We start from the raw sequence: 21,060 nt of genomic DNA, 5'->3' as shown, positions 1-21,060 counted from the left end.
TATAATTTATTCTGTAATTCATTTTGATATTAAAAATTAAATTGATTGTCGAGAGTAATTTACTTTACGATCCATTTTCATACCTAAACATGAAAGTTAAATTAATAATATAAATACAAAATTTATTTCATTAAATTAAATGTAGGCTTAGTCGTAAATGCAAATTTTTTTCAGTAAAAAAAAAAAAAAAAATTTACGTGGTTAACTACCCGGATGTGAAGTAATTTAAAGTTCCACAGGTAATTGTACAACCGATGTGTGCGCTCGTCCGGATATGTATGTGTGTATTTTCAGGGTCAGCCGCAATGAACGCGTCTGCTGTACACGCACGCGCAAAAACACACATACATACATACGCGGAAACCAGTAACAAAAATGTTAACTTGGTTTTGACCATTAAAAGCCGTAATGTCAATTTGTTAAAACTAAGTGACCGTAAGAAGATAGGTGGATGAAATTTGAAAGATCGGTATCAAAGAATTGCCTTTGCTTACGTAAGGACAGTCTACTTTTATTAGCTCTAGGCCAATTAATTTAAAAAAATGGATTGCTCGTAAAAAAAGTAAAAAGAAGATGTGTTAATCGTAAATGCTATTTTTAAGTTTCACAGTTTAATTTTAATGTTATAAAAATTTAACTGTAGCAAAATGTTTCCTTTGTAAATGACACCTACAATAAGAATTCTTAAACTTTAATCCTGATCGTAAGAAAAAAAAATTATATTAAAAAAAATCTGATTTGGATACTACATGTCTTTCTTGTACGCCTATTTAATTACATATACGTATTTTTTTTTTTTAAATGAAGAGTACATAAAATTTTATTTTACTGATAACTTCTGATTTTTTTAAGTTGTTATTATTGAATTATTATTTATTGTAAAACTTTTTTAAAATCAGAGGTTAATAATTACTAATGAACCAATATATTTAATAATTTTATCAATTAATTATTAACAATATGTTTAAATTTAAAAAAAATGTTAAAAAAAGAAAATGAAGTCGGGTTCGAACCGATTTGGCTTCCCCTTATAAGATCCTAATATTTCATTAATTAAAATTTTATTTGGCTATAACTCTGGAACCGATGAAAATAAGTACCACTTATGGAATATTGTTGAAAATCTCTCAATGAGGGCTTATTACTGCACTTAAGAAAAAGTCCAAAATCCAAAATTTTTGCATTTTGTGAGGTTTTCTGGACACTTTTTGTCCAGTTGATTGCATTCAAAAGGGAATATGCATAACTCGATGTTACAACAGTCCTAAACCCAAAATTTCAACATCCTACGGCTAATCGTTTTTGAGTTATACGAGATACATACGTACGTACAAACATCACGCCGAAACCAGTCAAAATGGATTCAGGGATGGTCAAAATGGATATTTCCGTTGAAATCTGAAAACCGAAGTTTTTCGCAGTATGCAAGTGAATCTTAAATCTTAATTTTTTGTTTGGATTCTACAGGAAAATGATACAAAAAAAAAAATCGGAAGATTTAGAAATTGGAAAATTTTAAAGATTTATCGATTTAAAAACTGCTCGAATAAAAAGTTATAAATCAGCTAGTTTGACGAAATAATTCCACGTAAATTATTATAACGGTAACGGTTGTAGTAGGCACGTAGTTCTTGGTAAATCATTCCCGAAAATAACATACCCACTTTTGAGAATAATAATTATCTGTCCCAGGGTTACCACGGTAAGTGAGGAGATTTTGTTGATTTCAGTGAGTTAAAGATCGATAAACCGATGATGTGCGATAATACGTTTAAAGGAGACTACATTATCGTTCTCGACAGGGACTGGCTGCGTAGTAGACATTATTCTCAGAGAAAACGTCGATTAGTGTTTGTTGTAACTTAGCTTCTCAGACGTAAGAAAGACTGAATATATGAAACACATTTCCCTTCTGTCGAGAAGTAATGGATTATAAATTATATCTAATTAGTAGGCGATAAATTTTATTCACCACAAAATGTACGAGGACTACTTCACAAACCGCTAGTTTATTATCGTATTGCGATAAGCACACTACTACAATGCAGCAGGAGAGCGGTCATAGAGACAAATGTTAACTTTAAAAATAGGGTAAAGTCGGAAAAAGACAGTATCATTCGCGTAGTCGTTGAGAAATGCCCCCGAATGGCATGTGACGTCAAGAGTAAATCGGGGTCACGAGAACAGGGAATATTCAACTGTCAACAGTTATGGCCTGGCAACGGAAACTTCCACCTCCATCTCACCACACCATCATCGCTACCTAATAAAAATACGAATCGTAATTTTAAAACGAAAACTCTTACGAAAAAAGTTACTGTTACATCGTTTTAATAGAGGAACCTTTCATCAAAATTTAATAAAAATTGGAAAACGCATGTAGCCACAACTTCTTCAGAAACATACGAACAGACGAAAAACCAAAAGTAGGAATTATAAAACAGAACCTCAATTGGCTGGGCCAATCATTTTTACAATGGATATTAACAATCAGTAACGTAACATTTCACGTTACATAAAGTTTACACAGATTAACACGTACTAGGGTACATGTTTAGTGTACTTCTGTACCAAATTATGCCTTATGTAAAAGCCTTTGTGTACATTTTACAAGGTGGGCGCAAGCATTATATTGCAAAATTTAATAACTTAATTTCTAAACACGTTTCATATTACGTTGATTAAAAACTTTCAATATATTTATTGTTGTATAAAATACAGATGCGCGCGCGCGCGCATCTGTAAGTTTTAAAAAACATTTTACAATTTATGTGACAGTATTACAGATAACCTGAGTAGTAGCCTAAATAAATTTCTTTTTCTTTGTTAAGTAAATGTTTTATTCATATCGGTAAATAATACTTTATTACGTTGAGAATGGTAGGAATACTACGTTAACGGATGGATAAACAAAAGAACTACCCTAGCATTTACCTGGATGGATCAAGGAAAACCAAAGTAAAAACTTGATCCGAGCAGCACAATACGCAAAATTAGTTACCAGATAAAAATATAAAAGACGGTTAAAGTCCATATTAATAATTTAAATTATTAATACAAGAAATATTAGTAAATTAAATATGTGAAAAAAATAAAATAAATAATATTCAGAAGGAATTAATGAAGGTTATCCGAGCATGAATATACGTGCACAAACATGGCGATTTATTAAAAATCATACAATGGAGACATAATAAGGTTATTTCAAATAAGCTGAAGTATTGTATTTAGGTTCATGAAAGCAATTCTGTTGTTTGGTTTGGTAAAAGTTGATGCTGTTTTATAAGAATAAATAACTTTAAGGTTTTATGAAAGATTGCCATTAATAAAGAGAAATTTAAGTTTTACTTTCCCGTCTAGATACCGCTATAGCAGAGCTATAGCTGTACAAGGGAAAGTATTGCAGTCGGTCCAGTTTGGGTATAGGCGGTTTTCATCGGATCTTGACATAGATCCTAAGGAACTCAAAAAACCAAAAACCGGATGGAAAATTTCCGGATGTTAATGTTCGTATGCACCTGTGCGTTCGGTTTTGGCCTCTACATCACCTTATATCTCCAGAACTATTGGACCGATTTTGACTAAAATTGGTCAGATTACTTCCAAATATGAGGCATTGATGCCATTAAATTTTCAACTGAAAAGGTCAAGGGGATGAAGCTGTAGAGTAAGAAGTCAAGTCAAGACGTCCCTCGGTATCTCGACATTTCGTTTAATTAAGGTCATATTTTTCTTAGATAAATTTTTTAACAATTAAGAAATAACCTACCGAAAAAAATGCTGTTGTAGTATTCTGCTATGTTGTGACGCCACAGGTGAGCGGTAGAATTAAATAAATGAATAATATTTAAAGCGTAAAAAAGTAACTCGGTCTGGTCGGGTTTCGAACTTGATCACGCGGTCGACTCGGTACCTGGTGCGTTAAGCCTCGCGGCTACACCAGTCTGCCGACCGTACAAGCGAAATTTATTCTATGCATGTAGTGAAATTACATTAGTTTAGTTAGTGCCGACCGTCGCCGCTAGTACCGCCACACCCGCGCGAATTAAATACGGTATGCGCGAGCACTTTAGTTAGGATCACTGAATTAAATAAACGAAAAAATATTATATTTAAATAAAATTATAAATATTTTATATTAAGTATTGTGTGTATGTGAGTGTAAACCGTGTATCAGAAACAACCCACAATTGTAGGACTTTTTCGGAAGCGGCTTTAGCCGCGTGACGGGAAAATCCTACTACTCTGTGGTCAGATTTCTTTAATTTGCAGAATATTGATCAACACGAATCATATTTCTGAATGCCAACCAATGATCTGACAACCCATCTATGTTGTTTGAAAACTCGTTATAATTTTTTGAGAGAGCCTCAAGAGATTATATAATTGTAAGGGAAATTTACATAGGCATAATAAATATTTAATTATGATGATAAGCTTAGCGCAATATATCGAATTTTTTATATTTACAGTGAGATAGTTTCAATCCAGCCAGTATATCATTTTTAACTATTAACGTAGAATTTTTTTGGTTGTTTTAATTATGTAGACACGGTTGCATCTTTTACCATGAATAGTTCAAGATTTTGTTTTGAAGTAGATCTTTCGTAAATAATAAGAAGAGTAAGGGACCAAGAGTACTTCCCTGTGACACTCTTATAATAATATCATTATTATTGTTAACAATCATCTAAATGGTTTGATGAAATTCATTTTTCCTTTTTGCTCTGTGCTAATATTTTAATTAAAAATATTTATTATGACCTACATATTCAGTTATTTGCTTTATGTATCCTTATCTTTTACTCGGCGTAAAAGTTTTAACTACTTTGTTTCCTTCTATTACCAAATTAAATGACTTTATGCTTTAATATATCATCTACTAACCCTTCTTCTAGTAAGAATTTGCTAATGGGTTCTTTTTAACCGATTTGACTTACCTTTAGTGTCAAATTTTGTAAACCCACTTATTTTATAATAATCTTTTAAATGTATATCAAAAGATTCTATCTTTCACCTTTCTTACTTTTATACAGTTCATTTTTCGCTGCATTAGTGCTACAATCTACACAAATATCTAGAAGAGGTTTATTAAATTTTATTTTTAAATTCGCTTCTCGACTACGGGAGAACGGACAAGACACATTATATATAGCATTGATCTGTGGGTTCAGCGTGGCTTTGTGGAGGTGGGATTCTACCTCTCCCAGCTGCTAACCGGGCATGGGGAGTTTGAGGGGTACCTGTGCCGGTTTGGTAAACGCGCTACCTCTGTTTGTTGATACTGCGAATCGCAGGACACACCGGAGCACACCATATACCACTGTTGTAGTTGAGACGGAGTTCGACAGGAGCTGGGTTTGACCTGGCTTACTCCAGAGAGGACTAGGGGTTATATGCTTTCCAGTAGGCAGGCCTGGAAAAATGTGGAAAGCTAGCTACTAGAATATTGAAGACAAAATCCCGTGACTGTTGGAACCTCGATCGTGTGTAACCGTGCGTGTATATAGTTAGGGAGGACAGCCTCGTACGGGAGAGGACGGTTCGCCGAGGTGGGCCGTTCTTGTTGAGGGATCGAGGCCCCTTGTGGTATTTTTTGTATAATGACAACTGGAAGCTGGATAACCTCATATAGGAACACTGCTAAAAAAACTGCACAACTGGAAGTGGAGTACACAATGGGTTGCTAATAGTAATGGCTTACTAATATAATATAATTTAAAGATCCGACCGGCAGTCCGACCTGCCATGCCGGACATACTGCCGGTAGATGGGAAGGGCTGTTAGAGTAGAAAGGACACCCCCTACACTGTTCTATGTTTAATTGGGGGTCCGGCGTAGGAGAGTAAGGGAAAAAATCAAAGATAAAAAGTGTTTTCTTTCTATGATTCATTACACTTACTCATCATGTACGCATTGATATAAAACAAAAAATAAAGTTTTTACGCTTTACACATAAAAACCAGGTTCTGGAAAAAATTTGAACGGTTTGAAATTTAATAAATGTGACAAAAAGAATTTATGAAATGATCAACATAACGGTTGAAAAAGTTATTTGACTACAGACTAAATTTCTTTCCTACCCGTTTCAAGGCAGACGCTAAATCCAATAACAACTAAAACGTACAGTTAACTACAAAAAGCTGTTCTGAAACCATAATTTAAAAACGAAGGTAAAAAGAATTCTTAATATTTCTAAATTTGTATTTGATGTGGTTAAACATTTCTCTTCTGCATCGTATCTTGAGCTATCCCTCTTGTATCTTCCGTACTTTTTAATTTTTCTGCTAAACAAAAATATTATCCTTTGAATTTTGGTATATGACGTTCACCAGTTACAATGTTTAAGGCACCTTTATCTGTTTTTTCTTTCTGCTGCATCTCAGTACTTGTGTTTTACACTTATTTTCAAATATAATTTCTCTTCTATCGATGAAAATAAAATTCAGAATTCTTCTTCTAAAACGTTTTTAGTTCCAGCTAGATCAATATCATCAACGAATCATTCTTCACTCTTCGAATATTTACACCGTTTCCTGGTTTGTTATCTCGCTTTCAAACTTTTTTAAAATCTTCTATCGCCTCTACTTTATTAAAAAAAGCATGTAAAATCATAAAACTCAAAAAAAATTTGATTTAAAAAAAAATTATTTTTGACCTTTAAATCAAGAAAAGAAACTATGAAGTTCACTTTTGTAAATTGTTATAAAAATAATTATTAAAAAGAATATTATAAATCCTTTTATTCTATACGTAGAGTAAAATATTTTATTAAAAGAAAAAAATTAACATAATAAGGAAAAGAGGCCGAAAAAAATTTTTTATCAGATCTTATACTGTCAACTATTTAAGAAAGTTAAAAGTGGAGAAATTATTATGAATTTAGTGTCTTTCTCCGGAAAATTAAAATATTTAATGACATTTTTTCAAACTGTTTTATTGTTTTTTAAGCAATATTTTTCTCATAAAAGAAGTAGAAGTTAAAATATAATAACAAAATTGAGTTCCACGAAAGGAAAAAACTTATGAAACAGGTTATGTTTAGTTGTTTCTAATTAGATATTTTTTTACATATACTTCTAATCCGATATTTTATAAAGAAAAACAGTTTAAAAAAATTATGAGAAACTACTTTCTCCTAATATAAAAAAATTATACATTTTCTAATTCAGTTTTTAAACACCTTGATTCTTCGAAACTGCCAGCTCAAAATTATTTCGAAACAATGTAAGCCTAACGATTTATAGTACTGCCATAAACTTGAGTGGTCAGATAAGCAACCGGTATATAATCACATTTTAATTGTGTATGTTATTTGTCTTTAGACAAATACCTGGTACCATATTAGTGTTTCAATCTTCTTCTAAGCCCAGCAAAACGTTTTAATTAATCCTTCTCTCGTGACACGTCCTAATATTTTAGGTTTGCTATTTTAAATTGTTCTGATTTAGCTTCTATTTTTATCCACATTTCTCATTACTTCTGTATTTTTCAATTTATCAATTTAATCTTCTTCAGTTTCTACTTCATATCCTCATTTCTTACGGATTTCTTTTCCATTTACTTAGCGTCTATGTTTCATTCAAATCTATACAAAAAACATAACGTTTCAAAAGATGTTTCGTTAAGTGAAATTCCATCTTACTACATAATAATTGTTAAATATTTCATTAATAATGAACAACAATAATATTGCTATTATTGTTTTTATTTCGAATTCACTTTTGCGATTTTTATACTATTAAACTTGTTTAATTACTCCTTTTCGTTTATGTAAACACTAATTTTCATGACATATTTTGTGACGGTGTCTTCTAATTATGAAAACTACTACTAAACGTTTAAGTCATCTAAAAAATGACGGGAAATATGGTCTATATATTGATATATCTTTGATTTACACTTACCAGAAAGGAAATCTTTTAGAAACAATTAAAAAGTTGGACTTTCCATTCAGAAAAAATAAATAAATATGACTTAACGCCTTTACTTCTCTTTTAACCTTTTCATTTTTAATTTTCTTATCGTTTTAACTTACATCTTTTCAACTTTTCATATAATTAAAGCTTTTCATCGCTATAACTTCTAAGTAATCAGTTGATAAATAAATAAAACAGGAGCCAAAACCCGGCTGACCGATATCCTTAACCGGTTAACCTAATAATGAACTTAATTCTTTTGTAATCCATCTTTGAAGTTATAATAAAAACGGTGCTGCTAATCGAAAGTATTTTTTGACAATAGAACAAAAGCGAAACTTAGATTTCCGTGTTGGTTTAAAAACCACGCTACTCTCGGTTAAACAAAGCAATTTTTTCAACAATTTATTTTTACGCTTACGCACGATTTAACATCGCAAGAATTTATTTCAATTGAATTAGATCTGAGAGCAAAATATAGTCTACAGTAATCAACGGCTTTAAAACTCATGTTTTACCAAAACTCTACAAAATATATAATTAGAAATAATTCAGATTTAGTTTTAAAAAAATATGTTTAATTGTAAAAACAAATAATTTCATTCCTCAGCGCATTATTTCAAAACTCTTCATTACCGTATAACAAATTAGTTTACTATCTAGAGGACTTCAGTAATAATTGAATTGCATAATAATAGAGATGCGGTTTCTCTTACTTACCTGTCAATCGACTTGTATTTAGCCAGTCAAGCGTGTTTCAAAACAAATCTGTGTACTGTAGTAATTCTTGATATTTTAAAAAAGCGAGTAACTTAAACCTCATTTATTTATAAATACAATAATACAAGTTTTATTTAAACAATGTTCAAGAATATCAAAACTTTATTTCTACGTCCTTATAGGTTATTGATAAACCTGTGTATTCGTAAAATGTTTTTACTACACGATTGTTTTAATAGAAACATCAACAGGTCTATATTATATATAATTAGTTTTTTTCTTTCCGGAAAATCGGTGTAAAACAGAAAATCGATAAAGTGAATCGGAAATTCGACTGTGGAATTGGAAAATATCAGTCATGAAAAACAATAATTTCTAATAATCATTACTGTATTTATTCGCATAATTTATGCACTTTTTTCTACCAAATTTCATTAAAAAAAGTCAGGGTGTGTTAACATCAGGCAAGTATAACTAGGGGTTTAAACTGTTTTACACAAATTCTCAACAAAGTTGTGTTCTCGACAAAATGTGTGTATTAGAAAAAAATCTTTTATTTTTAAAACCTACATTCGTTTAAACATTTTTGTAAAACTAAAATAAATGGATAATTAAAACTGATTTCATATTAAGAATTATTATTTTTAATGATAATTAAAAGCAAATTCGTTATCTCTATAAGAAGTTTCTATCCTTTGCCTCCACTTCAAATTCATTTTTCTGTCAACCAACACATACTGTCCACGCATTTGAGATGACATCATTCTTTTGTCCTTTTTATCTTTCATTATATATCATGAAAATTCGAAAATAAACGGCTGTTTGGATAGTATGAATTATGTAACCTTGAAATGAGATAAATTTGCCCGAAAAATCTCTTGATAACCTTTAAAAAAGTGATTTTCACCTTCCTAGAATAAAATTATTTCGTTTTATAAATTTTTTTATCTATTCTCTATTTGTTAAAAAGTTTATGAAGAAATTGTTTTAAGTATTATTTATATCTAAACTCAGCAAAAAAACATTTTACGAGTCAATTCGCCAATTTTAAACAGTTATTTCGTAAATTTTGAACGTCCTTTACACGTTATTTTCTAACTGGTGATATTTTTCATCTTTTATTTTCTGCAAACCCCATTTATCAATTTTGGCAAAAAACAAAAAAACCACAAAATAATAATAAATAAATAAAGACGTGCAGAATTTTAAATTTTATTCTGGGATCATAGACCCAGAATTCTTCCTTATTTTCAGATAATCCGAAAGTGAAGTACTATTTTTTTTAAAGTTTACCGTAATTTGAAAAATTGAGACATATATCAATTTATATGTGATGGTAAAAATATAATAAAATGTTACTACCACCTTTAAGCTATTTAACTGTTTTTCCCCTTTAAGGGGACACAGTGTTACCCACTGAAAAAAAGGTACGTTAATTCGTTGCATTACCCCATCTCTCGTGAAGAATGTAAAACATCTTAGGTACAATTAGCTTTAATTAGAGTTGTTTTTCCGAGAGTAATAATGTTTATTATTCAGCCAGTTCCTGCTGTAGCGAAGTTGTAACTTGCAGGGTTAAATTTTAGCGTAATTTCGGCGGGTTTGAGATGTTGATATGCAACATATGTCAGAGTATTCGGCACTTTGAAGAAGGCAACCGGGAGATCATTTCATTCCTATTCTCCTTGTTAAGCATGGAATGCTTGTTATTCTTAAGAATTGCTATGCCATTTTTGGGAGCGATTGTCTCGTGTCAGGTCGCCTACAAACATTATGGTTATAGCATCTAACCCAGTAACAGACCTTTTCTTTTAATCATTTCTATTTTCTTAATTATAAGAAAATATAAGATGCAACAAAATTCATTTTGTAATAAAGTTTATAGGATATCTTTGTTTCATAACTTACCGATGTAGCGAAAATAACACATTTTCAGCCTTGTGACTTTATCACGTAATAATAATAATTATAATAAAAGTCCGCGTGTTAGTGCAGTAAGAGCCGATGGATAAAAGCGAAATGAAGAATGAAGTAGTGAAGAGGATCTACGTGAAAGTGTTCCAGTTGTTACGACCGAGAGCTGTTACATCACACACAACGAAGATTCCCACAACCCGTTCCCCTTGAAAACCATCCAATAAACTGAATAGTGAGAAGCGGCTAAGAAAACGAGTGTCAAATGAATTTCAGCTGATTTCATAGCTGAATAATTTATCTGATATTTTATTTTAGAATATAACAGTTAAAATTTAATATCCTTTAAATGATTATTTCTTGAAATAAAATAATATTAATTATTTAAACAATAGTAGTCATTTATTTTTTTTAAGAACAGTTTCTTTTTAAAATCCGGAAATAGCAAGATGTTTGAAGGAAATAAAAGAAATAAGCTATAATTGTTAGTTTTTAATTATGTTTATAACATTAATTGTAAATTTAAAGGAGTAGAAACGGAAGTATTGTTTACCATAAAAAAAATAAATCTTAAACCGAGATAAGATTGATTCACAATATATTGCATTTCATTACCAGCGTTTTAATCATTTACGATCAACTTTTAACGTTATGTGTTAAAATGTGTTATTATATTTAATGCAATCGTAAATAAGTTTATTAACAATACATTTTTGTATGCTGTCTTTCTCTGTTTTTTTTTTACAAATTTTTAATAATGTATTTTTGAACGGAATATTTAACGCATCTTTTATGTTAACTGAAAACTGAAAAATATTTTTTCTGAATTTTATTACTTTGTGCCAGTCCGGAATGTATTAAAGAGAATTTGCTCGTTGGATTTATTTGATCATTTCAGTGAATACAATGAAAATAAAATAAAATTAAGGTATTTTGTAGATGTAAACAAGAAAGTTTTTTTACAATAAGATACTAAGCGAATGAAGAAGTGCTTAATGAGTAAAACTTATGTATTAAATGATATGGGGTACTTGTAGATGAAATCTGACAAAAAGGAAGATAATGACTTAAATATTAAGAATTTTATACTGTATACTAGATATTATTAAATTTTCTTATTCAACTAATTAAATAACAAAGGCTGGACAAAGTAAAAGAGATGTAAAGACTCACAAATGCAGCGAGAATTTTCATATGAAAGAGAAATCTGCTGGTACAAAATATTATCTGGCAATCAAATATTCTTAAAAATATTTCTACGAAGCCGTTTTATGATAGCGAAAGACTGACATTGTTCCTTTTTTCAGTATTTCAACAAGAAACCTAAAAAAAATATAAAAATTTTGAAGATTAGTTAGGTTAACAAATTTCAAGTATTAAACAAATTGTAAAAGAGAAATGTTTATAACAAAAAATCCTGTAAAAAAAATAAAATAAACCTTTTATTCATACCAGTACATAACAATACGTTATATACATCACATAAGGAATGGCTAATTGTGCTATTCTAGAGAAAAAAGGAAATGTCCCAACATTTACCTTAACGGAACAAGAGAAAACTTAGGAAAAACATTACTAAGGTTTACGAAAAACTAAACTCAAATGATAATCATTAAAGTGATTAAAGTACATATAAGTACAACGTAATACATATCTGTAGAATATCAATAACGTAAATACGAACAGATAAATAAAAACAATTTACAAGGCGATAATTAAAATTACTTGAGCATGTAAAATTTGTTGCGTTAAAAAAAAACTCAGAAAATTCAAGTATTTTTTAAAAAAGTTAAATACTTGTCAGTAAAACAATACGAGTTCTTTAAAATTAAATGTTTTATTTTTATTTTAAATAAATCTTTTAAATTTAAATTGGATTCCAGAATAGATTATTGATAAATATAACAAGCGCCGTGGTTTGCGAAAAATACCGAAATATACGATTATCTGAGATTGCCAACCGTTCGAGAGGGGATTCGGCGATTCGGTACAAGATGAAAATGTGACTGAACAAAGATGTAAATTGACTTGCGGTTAATCTGAATAACAGCGAGAACTGCTTATTAGATCTGTAAATTCTCTGAGATTTGAGGTGAATCAGTTACCCTTATGGTGCATCGCCATAATTTTTCATTTCGTTTCATCATTTACTTTTGTTGGTTCTTTGATTTGTTTCGCTGTTTGTTTGTTTGATTAGTTATTCTTTGTGTAATTAATAAGACTGTAATTTCTTTGCTTTTTATGTCGCGTACTTGATGAATGTTCTTTGGATTCATCTTTGTATGTACATGTTTATTATAATTATATTTATGTATACTGTATATGACATGTATACATATACAGTTCTTTGAGGAATTCCAATGGATACCCCTCTCCCCGTATCATTTTAGGTAGATTTCATAAGAAAGCTACCTATTGTAATGGGTACCATGATTCGACTTCGGGAAAATTTCGAAATATATTCGCGTTTCACATCCCCCAGACCCCAAAACCACAGTCAGCTCAAAAGTTTACATATATATTTCATTTTATTACGGACACGATAACTGCTGTAATTTTGCGCCAGTCACTTTAAAATCGTTCCCTAAAAATAGCTCGACCTAAAATCTCGGTCGAGTTTGTTAACGACCAAAATCGGACCATGTTGTTATTTAATTATTAAAAATAACAAAGATTGTGGAAGTAATATAAACGTCAAAACCAGATTGGTACAAGCAAGCACAGTTTTCATATAAACAGAGGTCTACTAGTAACAAATATAAATCTAAGAACTACGAAGATATTTATGAAAATATTTGCGTATAGTGTAGTGGTTTAAGGTAATGAAAATAGAAGATGAGAAAAACAAAAAATAAAATAATGGAAACCTTTGAATTTCGGTGTTATAAGATGTAGAAAATTTCAGACCTGATAAGGTACGAAATGAAGAGGTGTTAAGTTCTGTCAGGAGAGGAGAAAAATTTCTAGAATCTTGTAGAGAAAAACTAAGTTGGTGAGCCATATTAAGATATCCGAGTTTAGTTAGTTTATGGTAGAGAGATGTGTAGCGAATAGAAACCATAGAGTAGAATACAAGGTTTGGCGTATATAAAGCAAATAACTGTAGGATTTAGTTATGATGATGAGGTTAAAAGATCAGCACAGAATAAAAAAGAGAATCGGACCAGACAACTGACTAATAACTTTAAAAAAACTCCCATTGGCCAATATCATACGCATATTATTCATATGATGTATCTCCTAAGGTTCAGATTTGTGTTTCATATGATTCATCTAATAGGGTTTTCCGCATACAAACACATGCAGTTAGAATATAGGAAAAACAAGTTGATATAATTAAAAAGATACAAAAAATACTCAGCTTCTAACGTATTACTCGTCAACGTTCAAAAAGCGTAAACATAGAGATTCGCAGTAGTTCTACCAGGGGTATCTGAAGTAGTATTACTCCTGCTAATAGCACAGTGGAGGGGATATTACACCATGACAAGACGTTGTAGGTAACAAGAAGCTAATCGCTAGTCCAATATTCCTCTCCCACTCTATGCATTAAACGACTTTTCTAAACTTTGACGAGTAATGGATCCGAATTAAAGAAAAGAGCGTTCGGAAAGTTGATGTGCACTGGCATTATGGAAGTGTAATGACGAAACTTTCCTAATAATTACTTTGTATTATTATTTCATTATTTTATAGAAACGGATATTACAAAAACTGGAATAGTTTATAAAATGTGCTGAAAATGACCTCCTCCAACAATACTACACTGCCTTCGTTCCAATTTGTTTTCAAACACTTTAACCAAATGATGTTCTGGAATGTCTCGTACGAATGCCGTTATTGCAGATTTTAGTTCGTCAATCGTGCGTGGTCTGTTGCAATACACTGCTTGTTTCGCTGCCCACCATAGATAGTAATTTTGAGAAGTCAGATCGGGCGATCGTGCAGACCACAAACCTCGAAATGATTCGTTTACTAAAGACATTTTGTAAAAAAGTCATTGACCTGTTAGCTGTGGTGCCATCTTGTTGAAACCAATCGCGACTGATGTCCACCTCTGTTAACTGATTAATGAAGTTTGTTAAAACAGCACAATAACTATAACTATTAGTTGTATTTAAAAAAAATATTGGACCCATAATGCGCGTTCTCCTCATATCGACCCAGACTCCAATTTTCACTTCGTGTAAAGTTGTTCTTGTAATACACAGAGGTTAGCTGTCGACCATAGTCATCTATTTTGTGGATTGATATACCCTGCCGGATGAAACCACACTTCATCTGTAAAAAAAGGAATGTGGAGGATACGTACGGAATTTTGGTCAATAAAACGTTTAAACCGTTGACAATAATTTAGTATTTCGGCATGATATGTAGGTTTCCGTTCTTGAACATACATTATTTTTTAGGGGAAAAGTTTCAGTTCTTTTTTTTCAGCTTTATGTGCAGTAGCAAGTCCGATATCTCGCTGCTGTGCTAACTTAAGCTTTAACTTTGATGGACTTTCAGCCATACCATCCGAAATATCTAACAGCTTCTTCGATCAGCGTCTTCAACAGAGCCTCTTGCCCAAAATTTCTCGATAAGAGTCCACAAATCTCTTATTTTATTCGGAAACTTTTCAGAAAACTTGCGCTTCATTGAATTATTATACTTGTCACCTTCACAAAAGACGTGTTCAACGAGAAAAATGCGTTCCTCTACCGAAAAAACACGAAACGAAGCGAAGCACTTTCAATCATAGCACAGCAACTGATGTCTTGGTTTATTACTTAGCAACGCCCAACGAACCCACAGGACAACCAACTTAACGCCGAAAGAATAGAATGCACCACATAATTCTAAAGCATACTGCAGAGCGATTTTCCGAATGCGTTGTATATTCCACTGTTTATGAATTTGTGTACTCATACATGTATGACAATACGAGTAGAGATTTACTTAGAATATAGAAAAAGACATTACCAATAATTTGAATTTTTCAAGTACGCTATTTCTACGAAAAAGCTCACCGGATAGTTAATTATAGGGTAGTTTAGAAGGGTTCGTAAACTTTTGATAGTATTTCTTTCATCTTAATCATCCATTTTAAGCCGATCCATTTGTAAAATCTTTTTAGTCTTAAGTTTTAAACCTGACGTTTACACGAGTTTTACAAAAAAAAAAAGTTAAATCTTTAAACTATACTAAAAAATATATATTTTTTTTACAGTATATTTACCTTTTTAAAGGTTTTAAATATATTTTCCAGTTTCTATTTTAATTAATATTTATATTTTATTGAATCTGGCAGTTTAATGTTATTTATTAAAACGAGTAATAAATTAAATAATAAAAAGATTTTTTTAATTTAAATTTGAAATTTAAAAGTTTTTTTTAAATTAATAATAAAATGATAAATCTAACAGAAATAATTATATTTTAAATTCACTGCATTTATAAAAAAATGCAATCAAATTTTCAGCATTTTATAAATTGAAAAAGCCAATCAGGATATAAAGAATATGTTAACTACATCGATGAACGATAACGATACAAATAAATGGTCAGATGGTTTGTCCTATGTTTAATCTTTTTATAAAAATATCTTTATTCAACTTTTACCAACAGCGCATGCTGAAGGCGATTAATCGCCTCCAATTTCGGAGAATAATATATAATTTGTAAATTTAACGTTAATTAGACGAGGCTAGCGAGCGTACGTTATGTTTGGCTTAAATATAAACTTCTTTTTTTTACAAGGGTTTCTCGTAATCTATTAACCTTGAAGATTGATATCAGGTGATTTTTTTTATTAATTTTTGTTTATCGTTTCGACCCCCACCAGAGCTGTGTTTGTCGACGTATACCGACGAAGGTCCGAATGTATACTAATATAAGCAAATATTTCGTTTTTTCACCGACGTATTTGGTATGTGTCGACATTCACCGGAGAATACTGCCATTCTCTAATTTTGGTCTTTCACGGTAACATATATAATGCATTGTTTCTCTACAGAAAGGAGTGCATTATTCTGTTGATTTACACTGACACAATGCTCTTATAATCTATATCACCTGAGGTACAATAGGTACAACTCAGAGTTGCTTTCTATGCGAGTAATAATCTTAATTATACCAGCTAAAATCTGTGGTAAATAAAAGTGAAGGCGCTACATGTAGAACTGAATAATATCTGCATTTCTTAGCGTGGCATACTGGTATGCAACCGCATATTTGGCTCACTGAAGAAGGTAATGGGAACCGCTTAACTCCTCATTTCCCTCGGAAGCCTGGCACGGTATATTTCATATTCTTAAGCTAGCTAAAACAAGGTTTGTTAAAACAAGAAGAAATCGACTATAACTTTTTCCAATATATTTATTATATAATAACTTCGGATTTAAAGCCGAGATAAACCGTGTAGGGTGATGTTTCTCGTGAAAATTTTAAAATGAGTACCTTCAATTAAAAACAAGAGACTTATTGAAACTTTGAAAAAAATTACATTTTTCGTTACGTTATAAAAAGTTTTTAATTTAACGTACTTTAAATTGGATATATACCATAAAGTTGGATAAAGTTAAAAGATAATTAACATTTATCTGCCACATAGAGGCTTTTTTAAACCTGACATTTATCTAAATTACTCGGACGAGATTTTGTTTATTGTTATTATTTTTTTTTTTTAAGCATCGAGATCTAATCTTTATATTATTACTATTATTGGTAACGGCATAAGAATGAAAAAAGAGTTAAATGCAACAAAAGATATTGGTATTGAAAACTGGAATCATCCAGGAACAAGTAAGATACGAGTGTAATAAAGCCGCACTTCAGCAAAGCGTGGTTAATACAAGTATCATCTCTAACAGAGCGAAGATATAACCTTAACCTGTTCAGAAATTTTACCTTGAGTTGTTTGTTTCTGCTTGCGTTCATCCGAACGCTTACGTACGCGTATCCACGATGAATATGTGTAAGTATACGTGTGGAACATCTCATTGCTGAGTCGTGTGTTAGGCCGTGACTACATATGACCTTTCATGAAGCCCCTTACAAAAATATGTTAAGTTGAAGACAATTCAGTCGGTGGTAATAGTACTATTCGTATAAACTGGTTATATTATATATTTAATCAGAAGTAACCGCTAAAAAACATGAAATTTTTTATACTTCTGTGTACATCCTCATACACATACAAAGAAATAGGCTATTCATCGGCTCCTTTTGAAAAAAATAAAAATGTTGAGAAAATTTAAGCAAATGATAAATTATATAAATGTAAATACAGCGAAACATTTTTATCGCGTTAATTTAATTAAGTTGTATCGGATAACGGAGTGGTTATTAGCGAAGGTGGTATTTAGAAGAACTGGATTTATTTTTATCTAAACACGATCATATTTTAGTTAAAATTGAATCAGCCTATTTTCGTAGACTACACAATTATAACTGATTAATGGCATAAACGCTTTATTACATGAGTTTATACCTAAAGATATTTTTACGGGTCAAAATAATGAATCAATTTACTCTTCTATCTCAATCATACCCCTTTACGGCGTTGGAGTCGTTGCTATTTGGATCAGCCGAGGAAGATATTATTTCTGTAAACCGTTTGCCGTTTTATGTATGTGATTTAGGCAAAACGGGTGTTAGATTGGAGGATCTAATTTCTTTATAATTCATAATAATTCTGTTTTTCCTAATTACTATTATTTATATGCTTAATAAATAAAAAAATCCCTTTCAGCACGCCGGAAGGCGGAGCTACATTTCACCGGTGCTAAGCAGGGGGTAAAAAATATTTCTACCTTAAAGTTAAGAAAAACTTTAAATTTACTCAATACGGCAACGGTCGCACGTAAAAAAAAACGTTTCACATGTTTAGGGTACGACAAGCCCCATCTTCTTACAATTCCAGCAACATTTTGGTCATCCCTTGCCGTAAGGGTTGGTCATATCAAAAATTGTTTCAGATAAAAGTTTTAGGTAATGTTTAGAGGACTAACTAACACTTTAAACCGATTTGATACTGTGCCTATTAAGGGAGGTATGATTTTTTGTTTCCGAAAGACCATTTTTTCCATTGCCTGGGCCGATAGTTGGTGATATCAAAAAACGTTACTTAGATAAGTTTTAGGTCCTTATTCAAAGAATAGTAGGAACTTTAAACGAATTCGATATTTTACTTAATAAGAAAGTTATAGCGATATTTTGTTTTTTCGAAAAAGCTCCCCAATTTTATATTTTGGCCGTTGACAAACTTGACCAAGATTTTAGAATGAGTTATTTTTAAGGAACAATTTGAAAGTGATTGGCGCAAAATTACGGTAGTTATCGTGTCCAAAAGAAAGTGAAATAAATAAATAAATATATATATTTAATAAATATATATATATATATATATATAAAGTTTTGAGCTGACGGTGGATTTGGTGGTCTGCGGGATGTGAAACGCGAAGATATTTCGAAATTTTCCTTAAGTCGAATCAAGGTACCCATTACAATAAGTAGCTTTCTTATGAAATCTACCTAATATGTTACGTATTATTTTGTTTATGAAAACTTTGAAGAAATTTTGTGCGGTTAAGTGAATATACTAATGTTAAAGAATCTAAAATATTTCTGTACTAGTATGGTGGTGATATTCACATCCGGGTTTCCGTTTTCATGAGAAAAATTAAGAATAGGAATGAGGTTGTACACTCTTAATCGACTCTTTGTCTAAAGTTTTATTCGTACGATTTTCAAACAATTGTGTTTTTTCTCTAAAAGTAATGAAATTTCATGAAGAAAACGTTATACAACGCTTTACTCTAACTTGAAAAATGCTGTACGCTTCTAAGTAATTTTAAACCAACGGTTTTTCTCTGATTCGACATGAAAAGTCACTGTTCTCATAAGATGATAACATTTTTTACCATAAGTAAAGTTCAACCATTTTTTTTTTTTTTGTAAATTCGTTCATAAATAGCGTGACTGTGTAGTGTTACAAGTTTTAGTATAATATATGATTCAGTCAACCAATACACCGATGCCTTTCGTTCAGTATACGAGTAAATGTTGCCATTTTCATGCCTTTGCATTGATAACACTGTAACTAAAAGTAAATCATCATATTCGTATTATAAATCGTACTTCTTTATAATATAAAGGATTTCCTCTAACCGGTACGTGTATCGATTAATAATTGTAGAGCGGTTCTAAATTAATTTTATAATCCAAAATCTTGTTTTAATAAATTAATTATTATGGATGGGCTATACATATTTTAATACCTTTAATGATATTAGTGACGTGTGGGCAGATACAGCTGCAATGCGAAACATACATACTTATATAAACTGTAGATAAAGTGAAAACGCAATAAAATTCTATTATAAATTGCAAATTAGTTCGACGTATGGGTGTGAAATTCGGATGACAGTTGTCATATTTAATATTAATGATTGTATATTTAACGAAACCACTGATGCATATTAAAATTTAAGTCTGTATATTAATTTTGTTTTTTAATTTAAAATTTTTATTTGTAATCTTATCATTTATAGTTTTTATGATCTTAAAAAATTTAATTTGACTGTATCTGTGTTACCATATGACTCACAGGCCACTGATTAAATTTGAATTAAATCTTCACTGTTCAAACACTTGATTATAAAAACGAATGATACAGCGCTAATTATACAGGGTTTCAAAAATATATCTTAAGATGACGCCCCTTCCAAATCAAAAATATTTTTCAGAATTTTTGTTTTGCTTATTTTGTATATTAAAAAAAAAAAAAAAAATTGAGTGCATAAACTCTATAACGACTTCTATTTAAAATTTTTGAAACCTCTTACCAGTGATCCGCCCCTTTCGATGAAAATGTTTTTCTGGATTTTTTTTGTTTTTTTGGCAATCTATGTATAAGTGGTGTCTGTGAATCCGTTACTCGTTCACGAAAAACTACCCGACCGATTGAGCTGAAATTTTGTATGGACATAGCTTTTATACCTGAAAAGAACCTAACTGCCGTTACAAAATGTTTCACCGTTTAAATGGATGGCGGTAAAAAACTGAATTATCTTCCTTGCCAGTATTCAACTTTACTACGGCCAAACCTTTGTTAAAATCGAATTCGGAGACCGCTTAAAATTAAATTTTCTACAAGACTTTTTTTAATCTCTTTTGGTTATCGATAAAAGTAGCTTTAAAGGTGCCATAGTTTACGACGCGGCGGCTCAACCAACACAGCCACTGCCATTATTACTGTGTGTACGACACGATTGGCTACACCTGCCTCCGGTCACTTCCTTGTGGCGTTTGTCGGATAACGTGCAAAAATAATTTTTTACCTGTCCTTCGTACGAGTAAAAACCAATACCTACTGTTTTTATGATAGGGGCAGAATTTTCTAAAATCCGCATACTTGATTACTCAGAGTTTTGTGTTTTTTGCTGAACAAACTGTTTGTTACTCTGAAGAAATTACTTTATATTGATTTTTTTTTTTTATAAATTTAATTGTTATTTATCAG

The 21,060-nt window shown here is 31.0% G+C and overlaps 1 protein-coding gene across 3 annotated transcripts in view; it reads right to left on the bottom strand.

Annotated features, from left to right (window-relative positions):
* Nucleotides 1-21,060, bottom strand: part of LOC142323334 (uncharacterized) — a 111,375-nt gene that overhangs the window by 42,965 nt on the left and 47,350 nt on the right. For 2 of the 3 annotated variants that reach the window (XM_075362824.1, XM_075362825.1), the window contains exon 4: nucleotides 11,727-11,876. The exons of the other annotated variant lie outside the window; for it this stretch is intronic. In XM_075362824.1, the coding sequence (XP_075218939.1) occupies nucleotides 11,727-11,747 (21 nt within the window). In that variant the 5' untranslated portion in view covers nucleotides 11,748-11,876. The remainder of the gene's footprint in view (nucleotides 1-11,726; nucleotides 11,877-21,060) is intronic. 3 annotated transcript variants of the gene reach the window in all.

Source organism: Lycorma delicatula, chromosome 4 (genome assembly GCF_047948215.1).
Source record: "Lycorma delicatula isolate Av1 chromosome 4, ASM4794821v1, whole genome shotgun sequence".
In the NCBI taxonomy this organism is placed as follows: Eukaryota; Metazoa; Arthropoda; class Insecta; order Hemiptera; family Fulgoridae; genus Lycorma; species Lycorma delicatula.
The sequence above is the reverse complement of the archived record's forward strand: the minus strand, read 5'-3'. Positions and strand labels throughout refer to the sequence as shown.